This window comes from Haliotis cracherodii, unplaced genomic scaffold (genome assembly GCF_022045235.1).
Source record: "Haliotis cracherodii isolate W230 unplaced genomic scaffold, xgHalCrac1.p SCAF_2, whole genome shotgun sequence".
NCBI lineage: Eukaryota > Metazoa > Mollusca > Gastropoda > Lepetellida > Haliotidae > Haliotis > Haliotis cracherodii.
The window spans coordinates 33,787,890-33,815,432 of NW_027266275.1; the positions used below are offsets into that span (position 1 = coordinate 33,787,890).

Here is a 27,543-nt window from a genome sequence, read left to right on the forward strand (position 1 = left end):
CACAGCAAAAGACGTTAAAAGATGGTACTTGTTGTTACCCTGTCTGGCGTTCGGCATTAAAGAGCTAAAACAAGGACTGGTCGGCTCGGAGTCAGCTCTACGGTGTCTGAGTGGGGTATTCATGTTAAACTGCGGCATGGTATCTCAGTGAGCTAGCACTATAAATCGGCATCAATCCGGACTAGTACAAGCAGCCACACAAACACACACACGTACATGCACGTCGCTATATAAGTGCAATAATCTTGGACGCGACCTTAAACCCTATTTCACCTCACCTTATTGACCTTGAACTGTGCCGTCCAGATATCAGTGTGTATATAACACGTTTCACTGTATGTGTAGACATTCTTGGAGAAAATACGTCCGGGTTGCACCGTTTTGGGGTAGCGTAGAGGTTAGGGTATTCGCTCGTCACACCTGTACCGGGTTTGATCCCCCACATGTGTATATTTTGTGAAGCCCATTTCTGGTGTCCCCAGCCGTCATATTTCGATAATATTGTTAAAAGCGGCGAAACACAATACTCACACATGATGTGGGCGAAGAAGCAGATCGTGTTCAAATCCAGGGCAACATAACTGGTGAGCCTGATCGTGATGATGTTTTACAATCTCATGCCTCCTTTGTCGGCAAAAACATTCAGCATGTTAATGCCCCTCCCCACATAACACGATGATTTCCTGTGAACATTAAACGTACTGACGTGGACGTCAAGGTCTGAGCATCTGTGGGGTGAGCTAGACAGACGTTCACGCCAACGTCAACCAGGGCCACAATGGCGCCAAGCTCTTCGGGAAGAATGGGCTGTCATTCCATAAGGTTTCACCCGCAGGCGTCTTAGTTCCATGGGCAGGAGGTGTCGTACAGTCATTCATGCTAATAGTGGATATAAATCGTCAACGCCAAAGAATAATCAGTCTCGATTATCTAGCGAAAAAAGTTCCATTGAGCGTAAAAGGCAAAACAGTGATGAAGCTTATACGACTGGACCACTGAAAATCAGTGATGACACCAGGTTTTCTCGAAAAGGGTAAGCTACCCGACGCCACCCAGCAATGGTCCTGCGAAACGACGGTGGCATGTAAATAGGCGAGTCTCGACCAGACGAATCCAGTGACAGAATTGAACAAAATACTTAAGAAATAATTTCGCTCCGCAACACGGTGAAGGGCAGTATCAGTCCAAAAGCATTTCTTCTGCAGTTGACTCAGGATAATAGATCATTTACTCTGAGCTTGTGAGGATGTGAAACTTCAACGCTTGGGAATAATCAGTCTCGATTATCTGCCGAAACAGATTCCTTTTGGGCTAAAGGCAAAACAGTGATGAAAATGATATGAATAGATCACCGAATATGAAAAACACTCGCTACACGATACTAGGCTTTGCGACTGCAGTGCTTGAGATAGTGATGTTACTGGCACATGTAAAGAATAATCAGTTAACGTTTGCGGAACTTTGTTTCTCTTTGTAATCACCAAACACACACATGTCCCACGTATCGCTTTTGAAGACTTGCAGAAGTCACAGGATATTGTACCTTGCATTTCTTTAGGGGGAGTAAAACTTGAATTTTGCAGACTTCGGAGAAAAACATTTACTAACTCACTGTATTACACAATATGGATTCGTGTAATAACGTACCTCTGGGCATCCTCTGATTACAGCAGCATGACTACGCTATGATTACTGCCTGTGAAGGGGCACGGATGACCCAGTCGTCTAAGGCGCCGCGATTTGCTGTGCAGAGTTGCGTCCCTTAGGCACGCCAGAAACCTATGATTGTAGGTTCGAGTCCCGGTTCGGCCCGATTATGTTCCTAGATTTGTCAGCACCATACCCGTGCTGGTGGGTTTCACCAAAGTGGTAAACGTCAAAGACCCGCATCACTTCGGGCTATCCTCCCACATCAAGCTGACAAGCCGTGATATAACTGAAATACTGTTCGAAGCCGTGTTAAATCCCAGCTATTAGTAACCAACTCTTCTATGTCTACATGTTTTACCTTTTCAAGGCACTTGTTTTGACAATAGAGTGTTAAGTACTATTTTACTGCATCATTTTAAATGACAATATGAAGAAACAATATTAAAGGCTAAAGTATTCTGTGGAATGTCTATGCCTTAGAATCGTTCATAGTCGTATTGCTGGATGGGATAAGGCGGAGCGTGTCGCTGTGGAGAGATACGTCATTTAACCTTCGCAGAATCGTCTGATTGTGGCATCATACGGGAAATGAACCCATGTTGTTATCCTTCATTCGCTGTTCAGAGTTCTATGTGCCAGATCGGCAAGACTTTAGAGCGAATCTCTCGTTCACATTGACAATGATCGTTGGTCTGTCAGGACCATAGTCGTTTACGTGGGTTGCACAAAAGTGGTAGACTCCTTAGATCTAAACCCGTAAAGATCCGGTGTAAAAGGCGACTGTGCTTTTCGTGGGAGACGACTAACGGGATCGGGTGGTCAGACTCGCTGACTTGGTCGATTCGTGTCATTGATCCCAATTGCGTGGCTCGATGCTCATGATATCAATCACTGGATTGTCTGGTCCAGACTCGATTATTTACAGACCGCCGTCATATAACTGGAATAATGTTGAGTGCGGCGTAAAACAACAACCAAACCAAACCTTAGATCTACGCCACCGGATTTCCCCTCACACGTTAGTACCATGTGCATTGCCATAACTGAAGAATTGTTGCGTAACATTAGTTGTTCCGACGAAAATAAAATCAACCAATCAATAATTGGTCCCACGCCTACACATATATATCAATGCCAACGTGCACATGGAACGTAATGTTCGTTTCACAACTTCTTTTAACAGAGGTATCCCAAAATAACTCGAGCAACAGAGTGCCACCTTGTTCTTGGTTATATGTCTCATCGCCCCAAAGACAATATATTTTACAAAAACGAAAAAGGTCCTAATACACACCTAAACATATGTCCAACCTTAATGTACATGTAATTGGTATAAAGGAGGCTTGCGGATTAGTTATAATAGCTGAATTACCCGCTTGTTTTTTTTACATATTCCAGTAGGCGTAAAAGAAAATTAGTTGTGAACATTATAAGAATGGATCAGTGAAACACAGTGATGTTCGCTAAAAGGATAAGCTTGTCCAGCTCCACCGGTAGCCCCCATAACACTCACACACACTTTGCACATAAAATTCTGTTTCTTTTTTCCTAAATGCTGCACAGCAGTATCCTGATCATAGGACTACATTCCTTTCCTTTCCTTTGAGTTGGGTTTAACGCCGCTTTTAACAGTATTCCAGCTATATCGCGGCGTGTCAGCTTAATGTGGGAAGAAAGCGAAGTGATGCAGGTCTCAGACGTTTACCACTTCGGTAAAACCCACGAGCACGGGTATGGTGCTGACACACCTAGAAACATAATCGAATTCGAACCTACAATCATAGGTTTCTGGCGTGCCCAAGGGGCGCAACTCTGCACAGCGAATCGCGCCGCCATAGACGAATGGGCCACCCCCATAGGACTACATGACAGATGGGCATAAACATTTTGTCCTTTTGTGAATGGCAATGCATTTGCCCCCTGAGTATTGTGGGTTAGCATAAGCCCCAAGCAACGCACGCGGTCCGTAAAGGGCGACTTAATGGATCGGCTTGCCATGGTCGGTGCCTTGGCTATTTTTGTGTCAAAGTACCCCGACGGCATGGATCGTAGAGCACAATATTAATCACTGAATTGTCTGGTCCAGATTCGATTATTTACAGGCCGCCGTCATACATCATACATCTTGGTGCAGCGTTAAACAACAAACAATAGCAATGTTATCCTACTTCACGAAATTCATCATAACTCCGGTTACATCAACTCCATCCTGCACCCACTCGGCAGACGTTTGCTGATGAACCATCCCAAATCCTCCAGCGATATCAAATTGAAAGCACATTCCAGGGGTCATCCAGTCACTATGTCCAGAGCAAACCCTGTTTCCTAAAGCTATAGATTGAGGACCCATGACCTTGACATTCCAGTTCCATCAATACTGCATAACAAAAGATTTTATTATCTCGCAAATCACGAAAGGACATTCGCTTGCCTTGAATATATGTTAGCTCCCTACAGATATTTCAGCCGAAGTGTTGATGATGACCACGTTTCCGTCACCGCCGCTGGCTGAGGTGTTGACGTGCAAGGGATACTAGCGTTTATTGCTGGCGTTTTTTCTATCACAATTCCATTTCCAATTTCTATTGTTAGATTAACTTGACTATCGCACACGTCCGAGACATCGGATCGGAGATGAATGGGTTGATAATGCTCTAGTCTGATTGTAATGTGACTTATAGACGCCATGACATGCCCCATAACTACCTTAATTCTTGGCGTTTACACCGTAATATGTCTTCAAGCACATTCAGCACGAGAGAAACTGTAATATCAGCTTGATTAACTAACATCGCTACAGCTTCTTCATTAGTGAAGCAATCCAGCATCCCTGTAAACTATTCGAATAAATGCATCCGCAGTTCGGAAATGTGTCTGAGTAAATGTAGAATGCATTATTAAAGAACCGTATTCGACGTAATAAGCGCCCACGGCGATATTTACTAATATATTGGCTTATATATATATAAACAATCCCAATTAGCACCCCTTATGATTGATCAATGTACACAAGACTTATTTATTCGTGTATAATACGCACGCGTGTGTTATATGCACCCTTAATTATGGGCAATTAAATTCTGGAAAAATATATCTGTCGTATATAAACATTTCAGGTTGTCAGCATAATCCACGAAATTTACGATCTTTTTTTCACCAAAATAGTATTCTAATAAGAGCCCACCATTTCTAATTTTGAGAGCGCCATGGGCGCTTATTACGTAGAATACGGTAATTCGATAACTCTGTAAAATTCATTCTGGATAGATACGATTCGTTTCATGTCAAACAATCAACATCAATGTCTGGACACGCCCAACACCCATGTCGATATATTTTGTTCAACTTATTCAAACATTGTTTTCTTTCTCATTTAATCAAAAACCAAATGGAATACATTCTCAAAAAAAACCAATATGTTGGGAAAGCGGAATCTCACGGTCCTATAATATCTGATATTTATTTAAAAAGCATCCGACTGATGAACATCACAATTCCAAAATCAGTGGTTTATTTAAGTGAATTTTGCTCACAAAATGAGCGTAGAAAACCTAAACATTCATGTTATGGTTAAGCAAATCAATTCTTTACCCCCTACATATACAAAGCAATGTGCATTTGTGCGACATAATAAGAAAAGGAAAGGATCCAATGACTGGAATATGTGCCAGTTGTATATTTTCATGAGTGTTTCAGTGTGTATGCACTGAACATGTTAATGTATTTTTATGGATTTTTTACAGACCTGTTTACCCATTTAACCAGTGGTTGGTCGAAATAAAAACAAAAATAACTTTGTGAGGTCTTTGAAAGACATTTAGCAGTGAAACGCATAAGGAAGAGAATATATGGATGTCAACTTTTTTATGATGAGGAACACAACGTTTCCGAGTTTATGCTGCTCCTTCATCAGGTGAATGAATGCCATGAGGCAGAGAACATATATATGTACATGTAAGGATAACAACATTAATAAGATAACAAAAAGTGGAAAATAACAAAAGGTAGAAACTAACAAGGGAAGCCAACAGATGATTGGCGCTGATAGGTGATTAGCAACAGACAATGGAAACCAACACTTTACAGTAATTAGCGCTGATGGTATGGAAGCAAGTACTTAAGTTATCATAGATAAGTAATAGGTAATGGATACTGGGCAAACGGGAGGCCGGGGGTTATTAGTACTGATAAGGTGAAACAATGGACATAGCAAAGGTCAAATTGAAGATGTTGTAGTTTATATATATTTATTTGATAATACATCAAAGATAGAGCGATCAATCAAAACACATTTATCAAAATTGTAATTATTGTTTTGGCTCCGATCGTCGATTTTGTTATGAACCATGATAGGTAATGAACGGACATGGTGAGATGTCTCCAAATGCACGTGTTGTGCTTTCGTTATATGATTTACCCTTTTATATTTTGTGCAATTTAGACTTTAGTGCATATAATTAATTTTGCTGATTAAGGTTATATTTGCTAATTCAGGTTGCATCTGTTCCTTGCATTGTTTGATATGTCTCACCTTGTAATAGCTTTGGCAAACTAATATTGAATTACGGTTAATGGTTTACATGTAACATGTGTAATTGACGTCAGCTCATTACATTATGATTTATGTCCAACATGCTGATAGCATCTGAAACAGTATACCTGGAATTCATATGGTAGATGATTCAACAGCTGAAATTGAAACTGATGATCCATATCATTATGTTGTTATGATTCACATTTTTACCCTATGCCACACTTATGTTATGCAGAGTTGCCTTCCCTGGAAACGCCAGGAATCTATAAATCGAACGTGTGGGTTCGAATCCCGGTTATTATGTTTCTAGGTGTATCAGCGCCATGCCCGTGCTCGTGAGTTTCACGAGGGTGTCTGAGACCCGCTACACTTCCTCCCAATAAAGTGGAATACTTGGGAAACAGCATGAAAACATAAATCGTCCGTCTCCTCTTTACACATTAGATAATTGCATGTTTCGATGAATTGATTGAACGAATAGGCGTCTTGATACTACACCGCGGACACACCATCATCTTTTCACAGCCACACAATTATGGTAAACATATTTACAAACCAAACCAACTGACGTACATATGTACACATCTTCATTAATTGTAGTCTAAATGAATAACATTTACGTAATATACTGTCTGAATGCACATGCATTTACATATATGCACGTCCATATTCACAACGTTGTACATGTAAATGTTGTGAAGGTGAAGTTTGCTTGTATATGTATATGTAATTGGCCTCCATTGTCAATGACAATTGAAATCGGATGAAATTCTTAACTTTGCAAACAGGATTTGTTTTAAGGTTTGGGGCTGATGTCCTCAAAGATCAAAGGAGCTGAATATATTTTCATGAAACCAGACTATCTTCTCCTAAAACATACTTTAAGTCTTGTTGAATTAACTGGAACAGTTTCACTCCTGGCAATTACCAATGGCATGTGTTGTAATTAAGAAAGTATTGCTTGAATAAATAAATGCCTAGTCGTTGAAACATATATTGTAGTAGACTGTGTAAACCCCAGAGGACTGTTGATACAAGCTGGTGAAGCCAATTTCTACAATAACATTACAATTAATGATTCTCAAAACAACGTAAGGAACATGACTGAGGGTTTATGAACCAGTCATGACATTTTGTTACAGCTACCTGGCGCTTTGTCACTGTGTATCTGAGCTTGTTCATCACGAAATGCCACATAATTCTATGTGCTTCTGTAAATTCGAATTTTGAAATGTAGATTAGATATGAAATCAGTTTCTGCCGCCTAGTCATGTATTACTGTAACCATCTTCTTGACAGGGGATGCATAAAATGTCTGATAACGTTGCAGGACATAACTATAATGTTATTCTTCAATAATTTATAACGTGAAAATCATTACCCTTGGAGTTGATAGATGAGATGATATACATTTTCTGTTTAATCTGAATATGCTGTGGCTCTTCTCTGACATGAGAGGCGATGGTCCCGCCGAAGACCTGAGTTATATTTACATGCCTTACATTTGTGAGAGAAGCCAATTCGTAGCGTCTCCGCTGTGTTATAACATATGTATGATATTTCTAAATGCAGGCGTCTAAGGCGCCGCGATTCGCTGTGCAGAGTTGCGTACCTTCGGGACGCCAGAAACCTCTAATTGTTGGTTCGAGTCCCGGTTCACCCCGATTATGTTTCTAGGCGTCTAAGGCGCCGCGATTCGCTGTGCAGAGTTGCGTACCTTGGGTACGCCAGAAACCTCTAATTGTGGGTTCGAATACCGGTTCGCCCCGATTATGTTTCTAGGTTTGTCAGCACCATACCCGTGCTTGTGGGTTTGACCAAAGGGGTAAACGTCTGAGACCTGCATCACTTCGGGCTTTCCTCCCACATTAAGTTGACTCGCCGCAATATAACTGCAATACTGTTCACACTGGCGTTAAACCCAACTCACCCTCTTACTCACGTATAGGCCAAGGTAGGGGGAGTTGATAAAATCAAATCAATGTTATAAGGTCCGAATCATCATCACACGAGCATCTTCTGTCCGATAGCAACCAGTTGAAACTCTCACATTGTACCATTTGATTATTTTGATCATTTTAGCTTCTCTGTGAAAGGGTCACAGATAGATTAAGTCTGTATCGTTTGAAATATTGTTTGAGTGTTTAGAATGAGTGCCAAATTCTTTGTCTTGTGCATCACACAGTCCTTCAAGGTTAAAAGAGTCGGTGCGCGAAAAGAATTCAGAAGGAAACTTACAAAGACACTTTACTCAATGATTTGCATTTAGATTTCATTTATATTGACAGAGCAGACATGGGCGTAGATTTAATCTTTTCAAAGGCAGGTTACTCTTAATTCTTCGCTGTTTTCTTAATCTCTCATATTGGCAGTTTTACGAGATCGGATTGGTTCGAGTACGGTTTTGGAGAAAATAAGATCATTTGTCTGACTGTATCAGTCGAATACATACGTAGGTTTGGCGATGAGAAACACGACCATACAATAAAATGAATAAGGGATTCCGGTTTCGTATAGAGTCCTTGCTTGTCTGAGGAGACTAACGTGAAGTGTGGTTACCATTATTGGATGCCATCGTACCCCATGGACATGGACTATTTCTCATACAGTGAGCCTTTGGTTTTACTCGCAAACAACAAGATAAAAGCAGGAGACATTATTGGCATCATGAGGAGTCAAACACATTCTCAAGTGTTTTCTTGTCTTTATTTTATGTTCGTTGGTATCAGTTTTTGTTTTATTCAAGATGGCGGATACCCAAGTGTCTGAGACTCGTCACACCGAAGTTCCTAATTCGGATTACCAAATCGGTACAACGTATGAAACGCATTCTTGGTGTCCCAATTTTGTTATGGCTATGATATCACAGCGTGTAAATCTATTCTCACTCATGTAACAAATGTTATATTTGGGATAACACTTTCTTTGTAAAGTACAGATTCTCGTACTTTTTTGGGGTTGAGTCCCGTCCGGGTTTCGAACCTACGTGTACACCGCCAGAGTGAGGCACCTTTTTGCCAGCATACGAAGTCAGCGATCTAACCCACTCCGCCACCGAGGCTTCCACAAAAATGAAAGTCCGACAACTGGTAGTCTAGATCACGTACTTTGTGTACCCCTCTGACAAGTTTAAATTGGCCTCACTCTGGCAGTGTGGGTTCGAATCCCGGACGGGACTCTACCCCCCAAAAGTACAAGAATCTCTACTTTACTAAGAAAGTGTTATCCCAAATATAACATTTGTTACATTTGACCACTTTCTAAATAACATTGTGTATCTCATAATTCTCACTCATGTTATTTTTATTCCAGCCGGTTGACTCCCGTCGACTACAGTTAGCACCGACGCTCTATCATCAGGCGTCCGCCATGTTGGACATGCTCAGGCGATACAACTGGTCAGACTTCACTGTCGTCACAACGCAGACGTTCGGACACTATGACTTCCTGTCCAGTCTGCGTGCACTTACACGAGAGAGTCAAGAACAGACGAAATATACTTCGACGGGGACAAAAACCTTCAAGTGAGTACTTCACGACTGTCGTAAGGATTTACTGGTAGTTGGACAACAAAACCAATGAGACCCATTTACAATCGGTTTTCCTGTCCCAGCAGACACGAGTTAGCCTAAACATTGAAAGAAAAACTTCAAGGAAAACCCACAGCCTGATTGAATTTTAATCAATTCGGTGGCATCATGGGGTTTCATGTCGCTTTATTGAGTTGTTACGCTTGCAAATGACGGAATGAATGGACGTAACGACACCATTTTGGCTTCGCTGAGTAATGATCGCTCCGCGGGGAAGCTTGATCTAACACGTAGGAGAGGCTCGTACATCGTACATCGCGTTTTCAACGGTTTTGTTTTTAGCTGTGAGGTATTCGAGAAATGTAATTTGGACTTTAGACTTACTCCGTTTTTAACCAAGACTCGACAAATTTGGAGAGTTCTGAAACTTCTTTTATCGCGTCACATTTCTAAAAATCTTTTTGCATATCTTTTCTTGCTGGTTTGAACAGTTTCACTTTATTGAGCAGAGGCACTTCTGGTATACATTTGGAAAATAATTAAGCACCACCAATATTTTCGTGAATGATTCAATTTACTTACGGCCTTGTGTAAAATGCTTTCGCTATGAAGGTTTTCAGTGATGTTTGCTGCTTCCTACAGTCATCAATCATTGCGAAAAAAAGGTTTAAATTGGAACAATGACATTCACACCGAACTGTTTGCAGTTTACCAAAAACATAGTGGAAATTACTATTGTCGCATAAAAAATACTGAATTGTTTTAAACCTGTCTGTGCTAACGGAATCCTAAAGCAATTCAGTAGATACCAGAAGCACATTTCTCGTCAATACTTGGTGTAAGCACCCTGCACACGAACGACTGACGCCAGATGCCTCCTCATTTCATGAATCAGACGTTGCACTTGGCGTTGAGGTAGTCTAGCCAATTCCGCATGCAAGGCTGCAAGTTCACGGACATTTTGGACAGGTGGGTCCCTCTGGGCAAAGGGGGCGGCCTACAACGTCCCACAGATTCAGATCTGGACTTCTTGCAGTCCTTAGAAATGTATCGTTGGCATTTTGACGTAAACGTTCCAGAACATCACGGGGTTCGTGAAGTCTGACATGTCTAGTAGCCAGCGAATGATTGTCAAAACTGACGTCGCCATGATAGCATGCTGACATCGAGGTCCGTTCAGAATAATCTGCACAGAGAAACAGCATAAGTCAAGTTTACAACTGAATGAAACACATCCCCAAACCATTACCGATTCTCCACCAAATGGATGGGTGTTTATAGAATGCTGTGTGCAACCACGGCTGTATTTGCCTACCTCCAGACACGTATACGGCCGTCTGCCACGTGTATCAGAAAAATGGACTCCTCGCCATGATGCAAATATTCCAGTTTATACGTTGATTTTACCATACCAAACGACGCACTTTATGGACCTAAGTTAACAAAGGATGTTTGATTGTTCTTCTCGCTCTTCAGACCAGTTTTGATGGTTCCGGTTGACATTGCAGTGCCTGGTATCCACAGCGTCTTTATTTATAAACTGTATTGTTGTCAATTGGACGTCGTTTTACGGGCCAAAAAATGCTTCATCTTCTCTACTGGATGTCTTCCGACCCTGACCTGGGCGTTGTGTGTGCCTGGCTTCATTTGTCGTCGGTATTTCGCACTAATCTTGAAATTGCAGTGTGATGACGTCCAATTTCCCTGCAAGACATTCCTGCATTTTTCATTCCAATTATCTGCCTTCTTAACGCTTCAGACAATGTGTAATGAGCATGCAGCCATTGTTGTTCAGTGTGTACCTGCAATGTTCATGACCAATATGTGTTTTCAGACATTTCAAGGGCATTATGTGGCACGTTCAGTGTGTGCAGCATCATGCCCGATGACAGTGGTTTTGGCAACGGTATGGTTCGGAAACGGGCCTTACTATCAAATGTCTGGATACAACTTACACATTTTAAAAACTCACCATTCTGGGTCATTTTCATTTTGGTGATGCTCAATTAATATCCACGTCTAAATTATATGTGTGTGAGTTAAAGTTTAACATCACATCGGCAATATTTCAGCCATATCGTGGCGACGTCTAAATTATAATTAATAAACCATGTGTGTGTGGGGGATATTTAGCTAGTGTCATGCCATTCAACTTTAACGTGCAGGGACTTCATAGTTTGAGATCGTGAGGATGTTTCTCCAATTCACCTTTACCATAACCAACGGGACCTGATATATAACTGGAATAAACCCCAAACACTTTAGGTTTGATAGATGCTGCCTTACCCTTGACAGTGTAGCTTTAAGTCTATGATTCTTGACAGTATCGCTTCATTTAAACAACAAACAAACATACCGACAGATATCTTGATAACGTCATTTTCTTTGATATGACGTCATCGGTTTATCACGTCATAATTGACCGGGCCACATTAATTGTCAGTAATGTCGAGTTCACTGTGGGTCACACAAACACATTTGATAATGTCAAATGATACAAACACGTAATGCTAAATTCGTAGATGTTCAGCAGTGAAATTGTACATGATTTGACGAACGTTCGTATACAGTGTTGCGTGGTGTACAAGTGACACATGTGACTATTAGAACGTTGTAGGAAAAGGCAAAGATTATGAACAGTAATCCGTGGAATCTTTCTATTTATACACCGATGTGTTGACGCGTGTGCCAGAAGTTATTTTAAGAGCCGCCATGGAATAGACAGAAACCTGGCTTTATTTAGCACGCAAACAGATCGTTAATATCACGACGCCTCATTCTGCCAGAGCAAATTTAAATATCTTAATTACTTGAGAAAACATACAGAACGGCTGCTGATTTCCTTAAAATGTAAGATCGACTTTCATCGTATTGAACGTGCAAATAAAACACAGGCGCGTGCTGTTTACACCTTTCTAACGCCATCGAGTGAAAGTGATCTTTTTTTCTGTTTCGATCGATATCCAAAACATATCAACGAGAGACTTTTCCAATGGTCTTTTGATAGTTGCGTAAAGAGTAATTAAATAAATGGATTAACACGGTTATCTGACGATGCTGTCAAAGGTCGATGACTTTCTGCCTTGATTGTACTTTTACGAGAGCCAACAAGAGTGCCAAGAGTGTAGGCAACGTTAGAAATGGCTTGCGTGGCCTCTAGAGAATTAACTATCAGTAAAACTTCCATTTTTTAATGACACGAAGCAGTAAGATGGACATGATTTCGACTCTGTTAATACTTATGAACACTTCTTATATTCGCCATTTGTTGATGCATGTCCCAAGGGTGAACTTGCTGCGGCGTAGTTTCAAATATCTGAAAAACATTTTGCGCATCGATGGTTATTTCAGACCATTGCTTTGAACCAGTGAATGTGATTTAAGTCATTTTGACAGAATGGCGTTTTAACATTACGAATATTTTTAGTTTGAAGATTGTTGTTTACATCAAAGTCAAACATGCATGTACCTAATGAACAGAGAGAGGAAAAAAGATAAAACAAATACAAATCTTAGTTGTTCATCGCCTCTAGATTTTGTTTTTGTTGTGCAGGTTCACAATCCTCAGCGAAGTGCTGATTAGTGACGGTAGCAACAATACTGAGGTATTAGCAAGGCTTAACACCGTTGTGAATACCCATACGAGAGTCTTCCTTCTTCACGCAAGTAGGTGAGTCGGGGTGTGTCACGTTGCCAGAAGGTGGTCGGGGTGTGTCACTTTGCCAGAAGGTGGTCGGGGTGTGTCACGTTGCCAGAAGGAGGTCGGGGTGTATCACATTGCCAGGAGGTCGGGGTGTGTCACCTTGCCAGAAGGTGGTCGGGGTGTGTCACCTTGCCAGAAGGTGGTCGGGGTGTGTCACCTTGCCAGAAGGAGGTCGGGGTGTGTCACTTTGCCAGAAGGTGGTCGGGGTGTGTCACTTTGCCAGAAGGTGGTCGGGGTGTGTCACTTTGCCAGAAGGTGGTCGGGGTGTGTCACTTTGCCAGAAGGTGGTCAGGGTGTGTCACTTTGCCAGAAGGTGGTCGGGATGTGTCACCTTGCCAGAAGGTGGTCGGGGTGTGTCACCTTGCCAGAAGGTGGTCGGGGTGTGTCACCTTGCAAGAAGGTGGTTGGGGGTGTGTCACGTTGCCAGAAGGTGGTTGGGGGTGTGTCACGTTGCCAGTAAGTGACTCAGGGTGTAACGTTGCAAGTAGGTGAGTAAGGGTTATCACGTGGTCAGTAGCTGAGTCAGGGTGTGTCATTAGATTAGATGGTGAGTCAGGGTGTGTCACTAGATTAGTTGGTGAGGCAGGGTGTGTCACCAGATTAGTAGGTGAGTCAAAGTGTGTCACATGGCCAGTAGGTGAGTCAGGGGGTGTCACGTGTTCAGTAGTTGGTTCAGGGTGTCTAACCTGTTCAGTAGGGCAGCATATGTCACATGGCTGCGTGAGTCAGGGTGTTTGTCCCTTGACCAGTATGACAACAGAAGCAGAGTAACTGGGACCCAAGCGTCTGTACATATAAGGGTGGACATTGCGACTGCTTATGTCAGGAACAAGATACAAGCGTGTCGGTCTCATACAGAAGAAGCTGAAAAATTTATTAACTGTGATAGCAGGGGAACGACGAGATAGAGTGAGTGAGTGAGTATGGTTTTACGCCGTTTTTAGCAATATTCCAGCAATATCACGACGGGGGACACCAGAAATGGGCTTCACACATTGTACACGGGTAATCGAACCCGGGTCTTCGTCGTGACGAGCTAACGCTTTAACCACTAGGCTGCCCGACCGCCCCACGACAAGATAGAATGAATAGAGATTAAGAGACAGAACGTGGTGATGATGGAAATTCGTATGTCACCAGTAACTCTGTCAGAGTAGTGGGAATTCGTATAAAGGAAGTATTTTCGTTGAGACCAAGTGTTAAGGAATAGGAGTCAGAGGTATTTGTCACTTCCATGATTGAGACTGCGATTTGGCTTGGAAGACGGAGTGAAGTCATCTGATAGGAGAGGGGGAGGGTTCGGGGAATGAATTAATCTCTCAGGTTGATAGATAGCTCGCCATTACTTACATATCAATCTTAGATCTACTCAGTAAGAGGATATTGCGAGGAGGATATTGGCAATGACTTAAGGTTGGAAAGTTGGTGTGGGGAGATGTTGAATCGATGGGGCTGCTGTTGTGTTGTGTTGTGTTGTGTTGTGTTGCGTTGTGTTTCTTAAAGCTACGATACTTTGACAGGGTGTGTATAATTGATGTTGATTCAGTTCGATAAAGATATATTTTCATAGTTTTATACATGACCAGAAAGGAGATCTTTAGATTGGGGACACAAATTCGTTTTTGTTTTTATTTATTATTCATAAAAAATATATACATAAATATCTATGCAGCATTCGTCCGTAACGAGTTTACAACTTTAATATCACACATGTTTTTAATCTACTTGAATGTCCTGATGAAAAAATGTGTTATGAAAAAGAAATGCATGTTTGGGAGAAGCTGAGACCAAAAACATAATTACTCTGTCAAAAAAAGCCAAGCCCCATTATTTTACAGTTTAATGTGTTTTCCTGTATCTGTTAGTCCACAAACTCATTTAGTACTGCACCATGACAATGGAATATGTAAATTTCATAAAACCAAAACCATCTAAATTTATATAAAAGTTAGTCTTATTTTAATCAGCATGAGGAAACGAATCTTTGTTTTGAATTTTAGAGGAGAGAAATGTAATAAAAGAGTTCATAGACTATATGTTGATCTAAAAATCATCACACGCATTACTTTTACCGTTAACCAACAATTCAAAGGTGACATATATGACGTTAAAAGATGAAACTTGTTGCAACCCTGCCTGGCATTAAGGGGCTTAAACATGGACTGGTCGACTAGGAGTCAGTACACTGTGCCTGAGTGGGGTATTCATGTTAAACTGCGGCATGGTATCTCAGTGGGCTGGCACTATAAACATGACTAATACAAGTAGACACACACACACGTGCACGCACGTCGCTACATAATTGGAAGAATATTGAACGCGACGTTTAACCCAATTTCACATCACCTCATGGGTGCAATATGTGGAACCAATTTCTGGTGTCCCCCGTCCTGATATTGCTGGGATATTGCTGAAAGGGGCGTAAATCCATTCTCACTCACTCAAGCACGCATTCGCATATGTCATAAACAATAGAAATATACAAGGCACATTACATATACCCATAATGAAGGACAGCACACATTCTATTTCACCAGCCCCAAGACACGCTATAACGGACAGCGAGGATTACATGTGATAGCATGTATACACACCTTTGAACATCTGTCCATGATCAGTCTGGTATTACTGGAGGGATGCTTCATCGAATCATCACCCAATGACATAATTACTACTGACAGACTAATGCGTTTGATGGGATATTTCTTTCGTGTTTTGCAGTTCTGAGTCTAAAAACATCCTTGACGTCGCCGCGAAGATTGGATTGACAACGAAGGATTATGTCTGGATTATCACTTCAACAGCTTTATCACTAGGTTACAATAACCGAGTGGTAAGGAGTTACCCATATGGACTCTTTGGTAAGGAACATATAGTCCAGAAAGCGCAGCTTCAGAAGGCTAGAAATTACAGAAATGTGTTTTATGGGTTGATTTTAAGTCATTGGAACGGAACAGACTTCGTATCTAATAGGATTTTTTTCATTCGTGAAACACATTACTTAAAAGTAATGTTTTATCTACTTTTTCTTGTCCCTTAATCCAAACTGATTATTGATATTGACTTAATGTCACGCGCTGTTACAGTGAACTTCGGTTCCAAATGTAGGTATTTGTACTGAGTTTTTAAAGGCACGTCGCATCTAACAGAAATATAAAGTCGAATTTATTCCAGGAGAACCTATTAGCACTTGATGTTGTACTAGTAATGAACAGTTGTGTTTCTAGATCTGTATTCGTCAAACCAGAAAGTAATGGCAAATCCATTTTGTCTCTCTCTGTCTGGATACTATATATTTCCATCACAAATGCAGATATTTGTACTCTGAATAAAAAGTTAAATGCCTGCTTTTGTTATACGTCTGAATGTCGACATAATCATAATTTCAGTCTGTTTCAGTCTGTTATGTCACACACATTTCATACTAAAGAAAACAATCAGTTAAATCTGATAGCAAATGCTAAAAAGAGTGTCACAAATTGTGTCGAGACGTGTTTCTTCATTGGAAGCAATGACTTTTAGAGGTAGTGTTATTTAATTTGCATTTAGAATCAATGTTCCTTACCGCCAATTACAAACATTGATTCACACAGTTTGAAACATTGTTTGTTTGTTGTTTAACGAGACACAGAGAGGTATTCCAGCTATATTACGTCGGCCCGTAAATAACTGTGTCTTGGCTAGACGGTCCAGTGATTGATATCGTGGAGAGTACATTGTACGTCGACACGCAATCAACAGTCACTTAGCGGGGCCACCCTATCCATTTGGTCTCCTCTCTCGACCAGCAGAGATTGTTGGGGACATTCTAACCCGAAAGGTGAAATCGAGTTTTCGTTTACACTGTCGTGATAAGCTGGGCTTTTGATTCCATACTCATTCACTCCAAAAGGACCAACACAATGAATACCACTCTAAATCACATGATGATTGAGTGTTCAAAGTATGAACCTTGCATGTTTATTTGTTTGTTGTTTAAAGCCGCACTCAGCAATATTAGAGATATTTGACGGCGGTCTATACATACTCGAGTCTGGACCAAACAATTCAGCGACTGACATCGTGAGCATCGACCTACGCAATTGGGATACGATGACATGCATCAACCAAGTCAGCGAGTCTGATCACCCGATCCTCTTTCGACAAGCAAAGTCGACTTTTACGGCAAACATGAGTTGCTTGAGGGCCTATTCTACCCAGGATCTTCACGGGTCGAGTTCGATTCCCCTCCTGGGTGCACTATGCGAAACCTATTCATTAAATTTCTTGAATAATCTCAAAGGCAACTTACAACAATACTTATTCACTAATTTCATATTCCCTCAGATCCTCTGTGAACAAAGTAAGACACGCCTTTAAGATACGTTCATGAGAAAATTATGTTTTCTTATTCAAAACGAATAGAATCATATCTTTTCAGCTATATCGTTTGAGAGCGGTTTGTCAGCAATGAAAGACGCCATAACTTCAGCGCTGACGATGTGGTTTGAGACGATCAACAAAGTGGGTAACGACAGGACCATCAACCTGAACACCAGCTTCTCTTGCAAGGAGACCAAGAGACAGTTCTGGAACGACGGGGGTGACTTCTTCAAGTAGGTCCTTTTGACAACGCTAGGCAAAATCTCCTTTGAGGCTGATAGACGTTAGATGCTGTTCAGAAAGGCAGTTACTCATACTCGCTCGCTCAGTCGTTCACGGCGCCCAACTACACCTTGTGAAAGCTCCATTGCTGAGTTCTTTCAATATTTATTTCATATTTGGTTCACAAACGCCTAAAGGTCACAAAGTTTTTTCCTTCTTTTGTATAATAATTGTCATACGTAGATCTGTGACGGGAAGTAACCATTTTCGCACTTTGCCATTCCTTATTCCGAATGTCCGGCAGCAGGACAGTAGAATACTGATTGTGACACGTGACTATATCTTCAATAATCAGAGTAATGATAACTCCAGAATATTCTACAATGTATGAGCCATGTGATGCTCTTTGAGCCAGACAGTGATAACCAATGTATTGCAAACATTGTAAATGAATTTCAGCTATCTGAAGAATTCGCCGTCACACGACTTCAATGAAACGGGTGTTCTCAAGCACACCTCCCTCCAGATACTGAATATTCAAAGAAGCGACAAGAACTACCCGATAGCTAAGGAAGTAGGTGCACAATATTGTACATACGTACCGTAATGTCATGGCAGGCATCATGTCACTCAGTATTCCAAGTTTGCATGCTGAATCTCACAATGTCGATCTTGGACATAGTGTACATATAGCGTGCTGCGACTTTAAGCTTTCAAGACTTTTACCATATCATGAAGTCACAAATACAGTGATATTTACCACACTGAAGGGAAACAGATAGAGTATATGTACCATGCAGGAGTATGCGTACTGTAGTATTTACCATGAAGTCGGGGTATGCATAAAGAAAGATGTACCAGGCTATCAATATAGGCATACATCGATGTATAGACAGACTGCCATTATATGCATACATTGATATGTACCAGACTGGCAATATAGGTAGACAGTAATATTACTGCCAATACATGGGCATATAGAAGTATGCTTATGGTGACTATGCTTGTCGTAAAAGGCGACTAACGGGATCGGGTGGTCAGGCTCGCTGACTTGGTTGATGCATGTCATCGATCCCAATTGCGTGGATCGATGCTCATGATATCAATCACTGGATTGTCTGGTCCAGACTCGATTATTTTACAGATCGCCGTCATATAGCAGGAATATTGCTGAGTGCGGCGTTAAATAACAAAAAAACCCACAAAAAACAACAACAAACCAGTATGTCAAAATAGACATTCAGCAATATTCATCTTGATGTCGGAGTTGGCTTACAACTCTGTCAGGATATTCACACAGGGATATGTAACATAATGTCAGTATAGACATATCAGTATATGAACCGGCATATCAAGATAGATAATCACACATACACTAACAGGGTGGACATACACATATAGACAACAGTTTGCGTTCATATATATTTATTTGTTTGCTCTAATTATGTAAGCTTGTCAGTTAGTACACTACATCGTCTACGCATCTGGCAATCAGATTCTGTGACGCACGTAATAACGCAGTTAGGCTCAGGGTTACCTAGGAACATATTTTCTACTTGTCTTTGAAAACGATTTGGAACATTTTTTTCCAGTTAGATTTTTTGTATTACGGAACGTAGATCACAAAGCATGTTTTACTTCTAATACTAAAATGCGAGTTAAGCACTAAATATAATTTTCAATCTATACAAACACGCTAGCCAAGACTTAATGTAGTTCCCGTAACACACTATTACCGACCTGATGAACTATCCAGACAAACAGAGAATGTGAAATTCAACGATTATCAACATGCAAACAGGAATTAGATTTCAGATTGAAGTCAATGGTACATGTAAACATTAATTTGCGAATTTCAAAGGAAAATTACGAACAAAGTGATTTTATTTGTAATAAGATTTTTAATCAGTTTATCCAAAGTTTCGGATGTGTTGTTTTTGTTTGTCATGGTTGGATTTTAACGCCGCATTCGCAGTATTCCAGCTACATGAAAGCGGTCTATAAATAATCAAGTTTAGATCAGACAATCCAGTGATTCGTCTCGCCAGTCCCTCGTTTATCGTACGGACTGGCTAAAGGGGATCTGGTGGTTGATGTGTTCGATCTTGGTAATTGGGTGTCATTTGCCAAAACAACGTTTCTCATGCGATCACTCTCCGGCTTCCACGACACTCAATCAATTATATACATGCCGCGGAGTGAAGCAATACTGATTCACTACAGTGGCAATATAAGGTTAGTATATGCGGCCCGGTTAGGCAAGACATCTAAGGCGCCGCAATTCGATGTGCAAATGTGCGTCCCTGAGATGGGCGTTCCTCACACGTGTACATGTCACGCTGTGTTACAACTGAAATACTGTTGAAAGCGGCGTTACACTCATTCACTCACTCATTCACTCACTTGTTGTAACCCTGCCTCGTCATTGAGGGGCTAAAACAAGGATTGGTCGGCTCGAAGTCAGTATATTGTGTCTGGGTTGGGTATTTATGTTAAACTGCAGCATGGTATCTCAGTGGACTAGCACTATAAATCGGCAGTAGTCTTGACCAATACAAGTAGACACACACACACGTGCATGCACGTCGCTACATAAGTGCAAGAATATTGAACGCGACCTTTAACCCAATTTCACCTTACCTAATGGGTGCAATGTGTGAAGCCCATTTCTGGTGTCCCCCGTCCTTATATTGCTAGAATATTGCTGAAAGGGGCGTAAACTCACTCACTCACTCACTCACTCACTCACTCAATTACTCACTCACTCATTCACTCACTCACTCTTGTATATGTACAGGTCGGGACCTGGACCAAAGACGGTTTGGTCATTCAGGGAATCACATGGCCGGGAGAATCGAGGGAACCTCCAAAAGGAAAACCCGAGAAGTACTTCCTCCGGATAGTCACATGGAAGGAAGACCCATATGTTATGTACCGCGACTTCGACAACAGGACAGGCATGTGTGAACACAATGCTGTGGCGTGCCGGGTGTATTCCAGGAATGACAGGAACGAAAGGTAATGGAACATCATGTAACAACACCACTATTAACTTATACTTTTCGTATGTGCAATGTATCACAACCATCTATTTCCAAACTTTTAAATTCATAATATTCAACTGTATGACCCACTTCATATTGACAGTGAAACAGAATAGAGCAAATCGAAACTGTGCACAAGGCCTAACACGTTTCAAAGCAGGTTCATGTCCGCTGTTCACTTGCCCATCCAACCACGTCACGACGCTAGCAATTGTCTGGTTTTGTTAATTATGGACATATAGAAAACTGTTATGTGTCACATTTAGATCTGACTAGGGTGAGTTGCAAGACGTATCTATGCAAAATATAGACAATACGGGATTTTGTAGCTAGCATGCAAAATAGAGGTTGTACTTCATTACCTGCCAAACATCCATGGACAACAGGCAAGGGATATGGTTGCGGTTAGTTTCGAAGAAGTCATAAAATGTTGCATCAAATGATTGCATAGCTCGTATAAGCTCCATGCTTCTTAGAGGGCAGTAAAGTAACGGATGTAACTTTAGATTCACGGCTGAACGAAGTTTCCAAAACATCCAGTAAAGCCAGTTCAATAAAGCTTAAGCCAGGAAACACCGGACTCTACTTCGTACATTTTTACAGAACGTATTTTTAGGCTTACAGGGGTTGTCCAGATTTTTTAAACAGTGATGTAATGCATATTGACAGCGGCATTAGCACAGGCGTTCAGTTCCATTAGCTGAAATGGTACTTATGCTTCACGAAAGCAATGTTTACTCACGTACTTAAGATGGGGAAATTGAATAACGCATTTGCTATATGCTGTATGTGTTTCCTACTACGGCAAAGCAGGTTTATGGGGCAATTGGGCTTCGGAAGATGTAAACACAGGACAACGCTTTTCCTCGGTAGAAAAAAATCAATACTCTCAGTTTATAATGAATCCGTCAACTATTTATCATTTGGAAATAGACAATTAGCTATCCGGGTAGTCATAAAACGTTTATGATGTTTACACAGTATTGCTCATTATATACAAGATGAATATTGCTTTATGAAATGATTGAATCTTTAACTGGAATCATAACGTGACTCAAGATAGCATTATTGTGTGTCAATTGCGTGTTTTAACAGCTCGTTATATTGTAAATATCCGGTTTTCGGTTTTTCAATTCTGAGACTGACAACAGAAAGCCATCAAAAATGAGAAATCGACAAATCGTTAAAAACGTTACCATCTTCAAAGGCACATGCTACTAGTTGTCGGTGATACTTCAAATAAACTTTAAGCAGAACGTTCCAGATCAGTTTTGGATTAACAACAGAACATGAAGCTGATCATGACTTCAAATATTTTTATAGCCGTCACAAAACTATTATACATCATGGACTGAGATTCATTGAGACGGAGAAAGGAATCCGGTTTGGTTCTAAAACCCCTTTAAACTGCTCAAGATCAAACATGGAGGCATGCTTGGGGTCACTGCCGTATTCGAAACACGGAGATATATCACATTACCTTTATTTGGGCGTACATTTTCCAGGATCTTCCTTTTGGGACTTTTTTTATTGAGAATACAGCTGTCAGTCAGGATTAGGGTAAATGTCATCCTTCACGTTCCAATCGATTTTTACTTTTCTTTGACTTGGTCGGCAGTCGAGTTTTTTATGGGCAATATGCATCTTTACTGTGACCCAGACGTAACAAAGCTACGAGTATTCAGCAAACCTATTGTTTCACAAACACCGTCTTAAATTCCTTATGAATATGGAAACGGGTTTTGTCGCTTTTAATTCATTTTAACTTCAGGCCAAATATGGTAGCCATACCTTACCTTCAGTTCTTCAGTAGCATAAGCCTATTTCCGATACATATATGTAATTCATATTCTCACAGGTCGACACCATACATCAGGGTACTGTGAGTTTATGAATATTGTCGATTCGGATCTTTTTCCATTTGTGCTTTTCGTGTGACAGATATGAATATGAATGTCCCTAAGGCTGATGAGGGTGTTGAAGTTATTCCATTTTCTCTCTCGCCCAGAACGAGCAACGTTACCAACACCACCTGCTGCACGGGCCTCAGCATTGACATCCTGCGCATATTCGCCGAGGAGTTAAATTTTGACTTTGAGCTTTTTGAAGTTGCTGATGGTCAATGGGGTGCAGAAAACTCGGTAAGGTTCCTCCGAAGGATTGACTAGAATGGACAATGGCTTGTGTTTGGAAACATTAAGATATATTCATATACTACACTTTTGACAAGTTGAAAACACTTGTTTGATGTTTGGAAACAATGTTTGGAAATGATAGGACAATATTAGCTATCCAAGCTTTCCTGACTGTTTTAAGATGTTTTTCATTCGCGGTGCTACATTCGATAATTGTTAAGTTTGTTGAGCTGACCATTATGTCATGTGTCTTTATATATTTGTGAATTGAATAATGCACAAGCATTATATGCATATCTAGACGGTTTAAGTTCTAGCAGTTCTAGCTATGAATGAATGGTAGAGTCTAGCCTGGAAAATGGTTCTATTTCCTTAATCCGTTAATAGAAATATCTGCGTGACTATTAACCAACTGACTAAACAGGAGACCCGTGAAGATTCGGGGTAGAATAGGTCTTTATCAACCCATGCTTGTCGTAAAAGGCGACTATGCTTGTCGTTAAAGGCGACAATGCTTGTCGTAAAATGCGACTAACGGGATCGGGTTGTCAGGCTCGCTGACTTGGTTGATGCATGTCATCGATCCCAATTGCTTGGATCGATGCTCATGATATCAATCACTGGATTGTCTGGACCAGACTCGAATATTTACAGACCGCCGTCATATAGCTGGAATATTGCTGAGTGTGGCGCTAAACAACAAACCAACCAACAAAGACTAAACAGGAAAGTCTGAATAATAACATTCTAGCTTCTCAACACAACCAAACCAAAGACTTTATAGATGATTAATACTTCAGTGTTGATAATGTTTATATAATTGGGCTGTGGTATTGTTTGTGAAAAACTGACGGATGACATGGTAGATAAAACCTATGGATAATAACTATTTTATGATACTATTACAGCGACGTTTCGGTACAGATACTAATACTAAGCTAGTGTCTACTTTGAACTGTTATATGCTGCATACTTTATGCCTGTTATGGTGAAAACGGTGTCCTTTGAGATTTCTTCATAATGCCGTGGCATCACGTGATGGAGTTATATAGGAATCCTATTTTCACAGTATACCAAAGAATGGAATGGCATTATCGGTGTTCTGAAGGAGAACAAGGCGGATATGGCTGTGACGTCCCTGACGGTGACCCCAGAGAGAGCCAAACAGATCGACTTCTCCGTGCCCTTCCTTGAGACTGGGATAACGATAATGGTGTCCATCCGGGACGGGAAGATCTCGCCTACAGCATTCTTAGGTAACCACTCGGGTCCCGTCGGCTTATTCTGCTACCTACAAAATGCCTCGGGCAGTAATGGAGTAGGGACATTGCAACAATTCGACCAAGCTGTTGAAATAAGTCAAGGATAAAACTGAGTGGGTCTTGAATTACTTGATTCAAACTTGCCTGGACAGACAACTGTCCCGAGCGTCGTCTCCGTGTACTCTATAGAATGGGGTGATGCATTTTCAAAGAAATATATGTTCGTGTATACAAAGCGTTTAAGTGACGTTTTGTCTTGTAAAGGTCATGGTCGTGCGTGCTCTTGATGGGAATGGGGAGCCTATTCGGATTCTAGTAGTGAGAGAGACGACGTGGTAGCCTTGTGGTTGAAGCGTTCATTCGTCACGCTGAAGGCCCGGGTTTCATTCTCCAGAGGGTACACTGAGTGAATCCGACTCTCGGTGTCCCTCGCCGTGATATCGTTTTAATAGTGCTAAAAGCGGCCTCAAACCATTTCACTCACTCTATTGGTTTTTTTGGTTTATCTCCGCTTTATACAGCATTCAAATTATATCAACGAGTGTCAGCCTGATGGTAGCCTTGTGGTTGAAGCGTTCATTCGTCACGCTGAAGGCCCGGGTTTCATTCTCCAGAGGGTACACTGAGTGAATCCGACTCTCGGTGTCCCTCGCCGTGATATCGTTTTAATAGTGCTAAAAGCGGCCTCAAACCATTTCACTCACTCTATTGGTTTTTTTGGTTTATCTCCGCTTTATACAGCATTCAAATTATATCAACGAGTGTCAGCCTGATGTTGGGAAAAGTCCGAATATACCACTTGGGTGAACCCACTAGCTCGGGTGTGATGCTGCGAAACCACGAAACATAATTAGGGCAAGTCTGGGATTTGAACCCACCATCATAGGTTCCTATCTAGGGGATGCAACTCGATCGAAGGGATGTGGAACTCACGCTTGTTTTTATTAAGACGGGGAGTAACAGATGGTAGCGTATATGGTCTTTTATAGAGAAATAACATTATGATACATCCTATATTGATATCGCTTGTAGGGTGCCCGGGGCCCGACGGAGAGCCAGTAATGGGGCACCACACGTGTACTTGTATAGTAGTACGTGTGCCTCTTTTGGAGTGAGGTATCTAAATATAAACGACACAGTACTGTTCCGACAATAGCATAAGCATGTGAATCACCATAAAATAGTGATGATGCCATGGCCAGGTGTTCGTGAAAGAGCGAGCGTATCCTGCACATGTTCCTAAAAGGCGTAATTGCAATATGTTCTTGTACAGGGAGAGAAAGACACTGCTATTGTATAAAGAGGTGAGGTGAGGTGAAAATGGGTTTAACGTTGCGTCCAAGATTATTGCACTTATATAGCGACGTGCATGCACGTGTGTGTGTGGCTGCCTGTACTAGTCCGGGCTGATGCCGATTTATAGTGCTAGCACACTGAGATACCATGCCGCAGTTTAACATGAATACTCCACTCAGACACAGCATACTGACTCCGAGCCGACCAGTCCTTGTTTAAGCCCTTTAATGCCGAGCGCCAGACAGGGAAACAACAAGTACCATCTTTTAACGTCTTTTGTTACGACGCGGCCGAGGATCGAACCCCGGACCTTCCGCTCTCCGGGCGGACGCTCTACTACTAGACTACGGAGGCGGTCTATTGTATAAAGAAGATTACACCATTCACATATCGGTTAAATGCATACATCGAACAATAGAGAGGTCAAAGCATCTACAGGCATGGACGTACAACAATGAAATATGTTGTTGAAATATGACAACCTGGCAGTACGAGAGCTGATATACTAGTATTCAGATATGGCTTTTCTGTTCTACAGGTATATGTGCGCTCAACGTCGTTTTGAAACCGTTTACAAAATGTTTATCATTATTACTTAGTTTGTTTGTTGTTTAACGCCACACTCAGCAATATTCCAGCTATATGACGGCGGTCTGTAAATAATCGAGTCTGGACAAGACAATCCAGTGATTGACATCATGAGCATCGATCCACGAAATTGGAATACGATGACAGTAAACACTTTCCACTCTCAATCAAAGATTACAAGATGTTCTGATCAGGGTTACATTCACATCCTTATTAAAGCTTTCAAAAGGTTTTATGGTATGCATGAATTTTCAATTCAGTGACTAAAATTAGGTCCGATGCAACGCCGTATGTTCCCGTGATTGTTCAGAACACTTGACCTGCCTTTGCACGTGTTTCAATCGGGTGACACAGATTGGGCAGGGTACGCTCACCTTTTCGATCACGGACACCTGGTATCATCACTATTTGACAGTGATCCTAATCCATGTTTATGATAAAGTCGGAGTCGCACATCTTATATCGGGGGCACGGGTGGCCAAGTCGTCTAAGGCGCCGCGATTCGCTGTGCAGAGTTGCGTCCCTTGGGCACGCCAGAAACCTCTGATTGTGGGTCCGAATCCCGGTTCGCCCTGATTATGTTTCTAGGTTTGTCAGCACCATACCCGTGCTCGTGGGTTTCACCGAGGTGGTAAACGTCTTAGACCTGCATCACTTCGGGCTTTCCTCCCACATTAAGCTGGCACGCCGTGATATAACTGGAATAATCTTAAAAGCGGCGTTAAACCCAACTCACTCACTCACTCACTCACTCACATCTTATATCAGAGAAATGTTATAAATTGTGAATGGGTTGTGTCGCTCACATTGACTTCGTTTTGTGTATTCGTGAACATATTTGTGCTACGGTAACAGCGGAATCGTGTTGGATGATTGTATGCATAATTATTGATGCTGACGACTATTTGCAAATGTCCTTACACAATGGTGCCACATAACCAGCGTGGAGAAAAATATATCAAATTTTAGTGCATGTAAGATAAAAGCAAAACAACTCGCAATGACAGAATGAATCACTCCCAAGGCCCTTCCCTTCAGAAAAATGTTGATGATGACGAAAGCCTTGGACGAGGGATGAGATGATGTTTGGCTGCCTGTGATTTTTAGCCTGCCGTGTCGTGATGCCACGATAACGCTTCATTTTCATTACATTCCCTGCGAAATGTATTAGCCGGACTGGCATGTCTATCATGACTTTTTCTGAAGCGCTTTGATTG

At 41.4% G+C, this 27,543-nt stretch overlaps 1 protein-coding gene across 3 annotated transcripts in view; it reads left to right on the plus strand.

Moving 5' to 3' along the window:
• The window catches only part of LOC139468013 (glutamate receptor ionotropic, NMDA 2B-like), a 191,463-nt gene that overhangs the window by 139,571 nt on the left and 24,349 nt on the right, over positions 1–27,543 (plus strand). For all 3 annotated transcript variants that reach the window (XM_071249664.1, XM_071249663.1, XM_071249665.1), the window contains 8 exons: positions 9,497–9,708; positions 13,268–13,384; positions 16,139–16,278; positions 17,838–18,012; positions 18,461–18,575; positions 20,799–21,019; positions 23,054–23,186; positions 24,250–24,436. In XM_071249664.1, the coding sequence (XP_071105765.1) occupies positions 9,497–9,708; positions 13,268–13,384; positions 16,139–16,278; positions 17,838–18,012; positions 18,461–18,575; positions 20,799–21,019; positions 23,054–23,186; positions 24,250–24,436 (1,300 nt within the window). The remainder of the gene's footprint in view (positions 1–9,496; positions 9,709–13,267; positions 13,385–16,138; positions 16,279–17,837; positions 18,013–18,460; positions 18,576–20,798; positions 21,020–23,053; positions 23,187–24,249; positions 24,437–27,543) is intronic.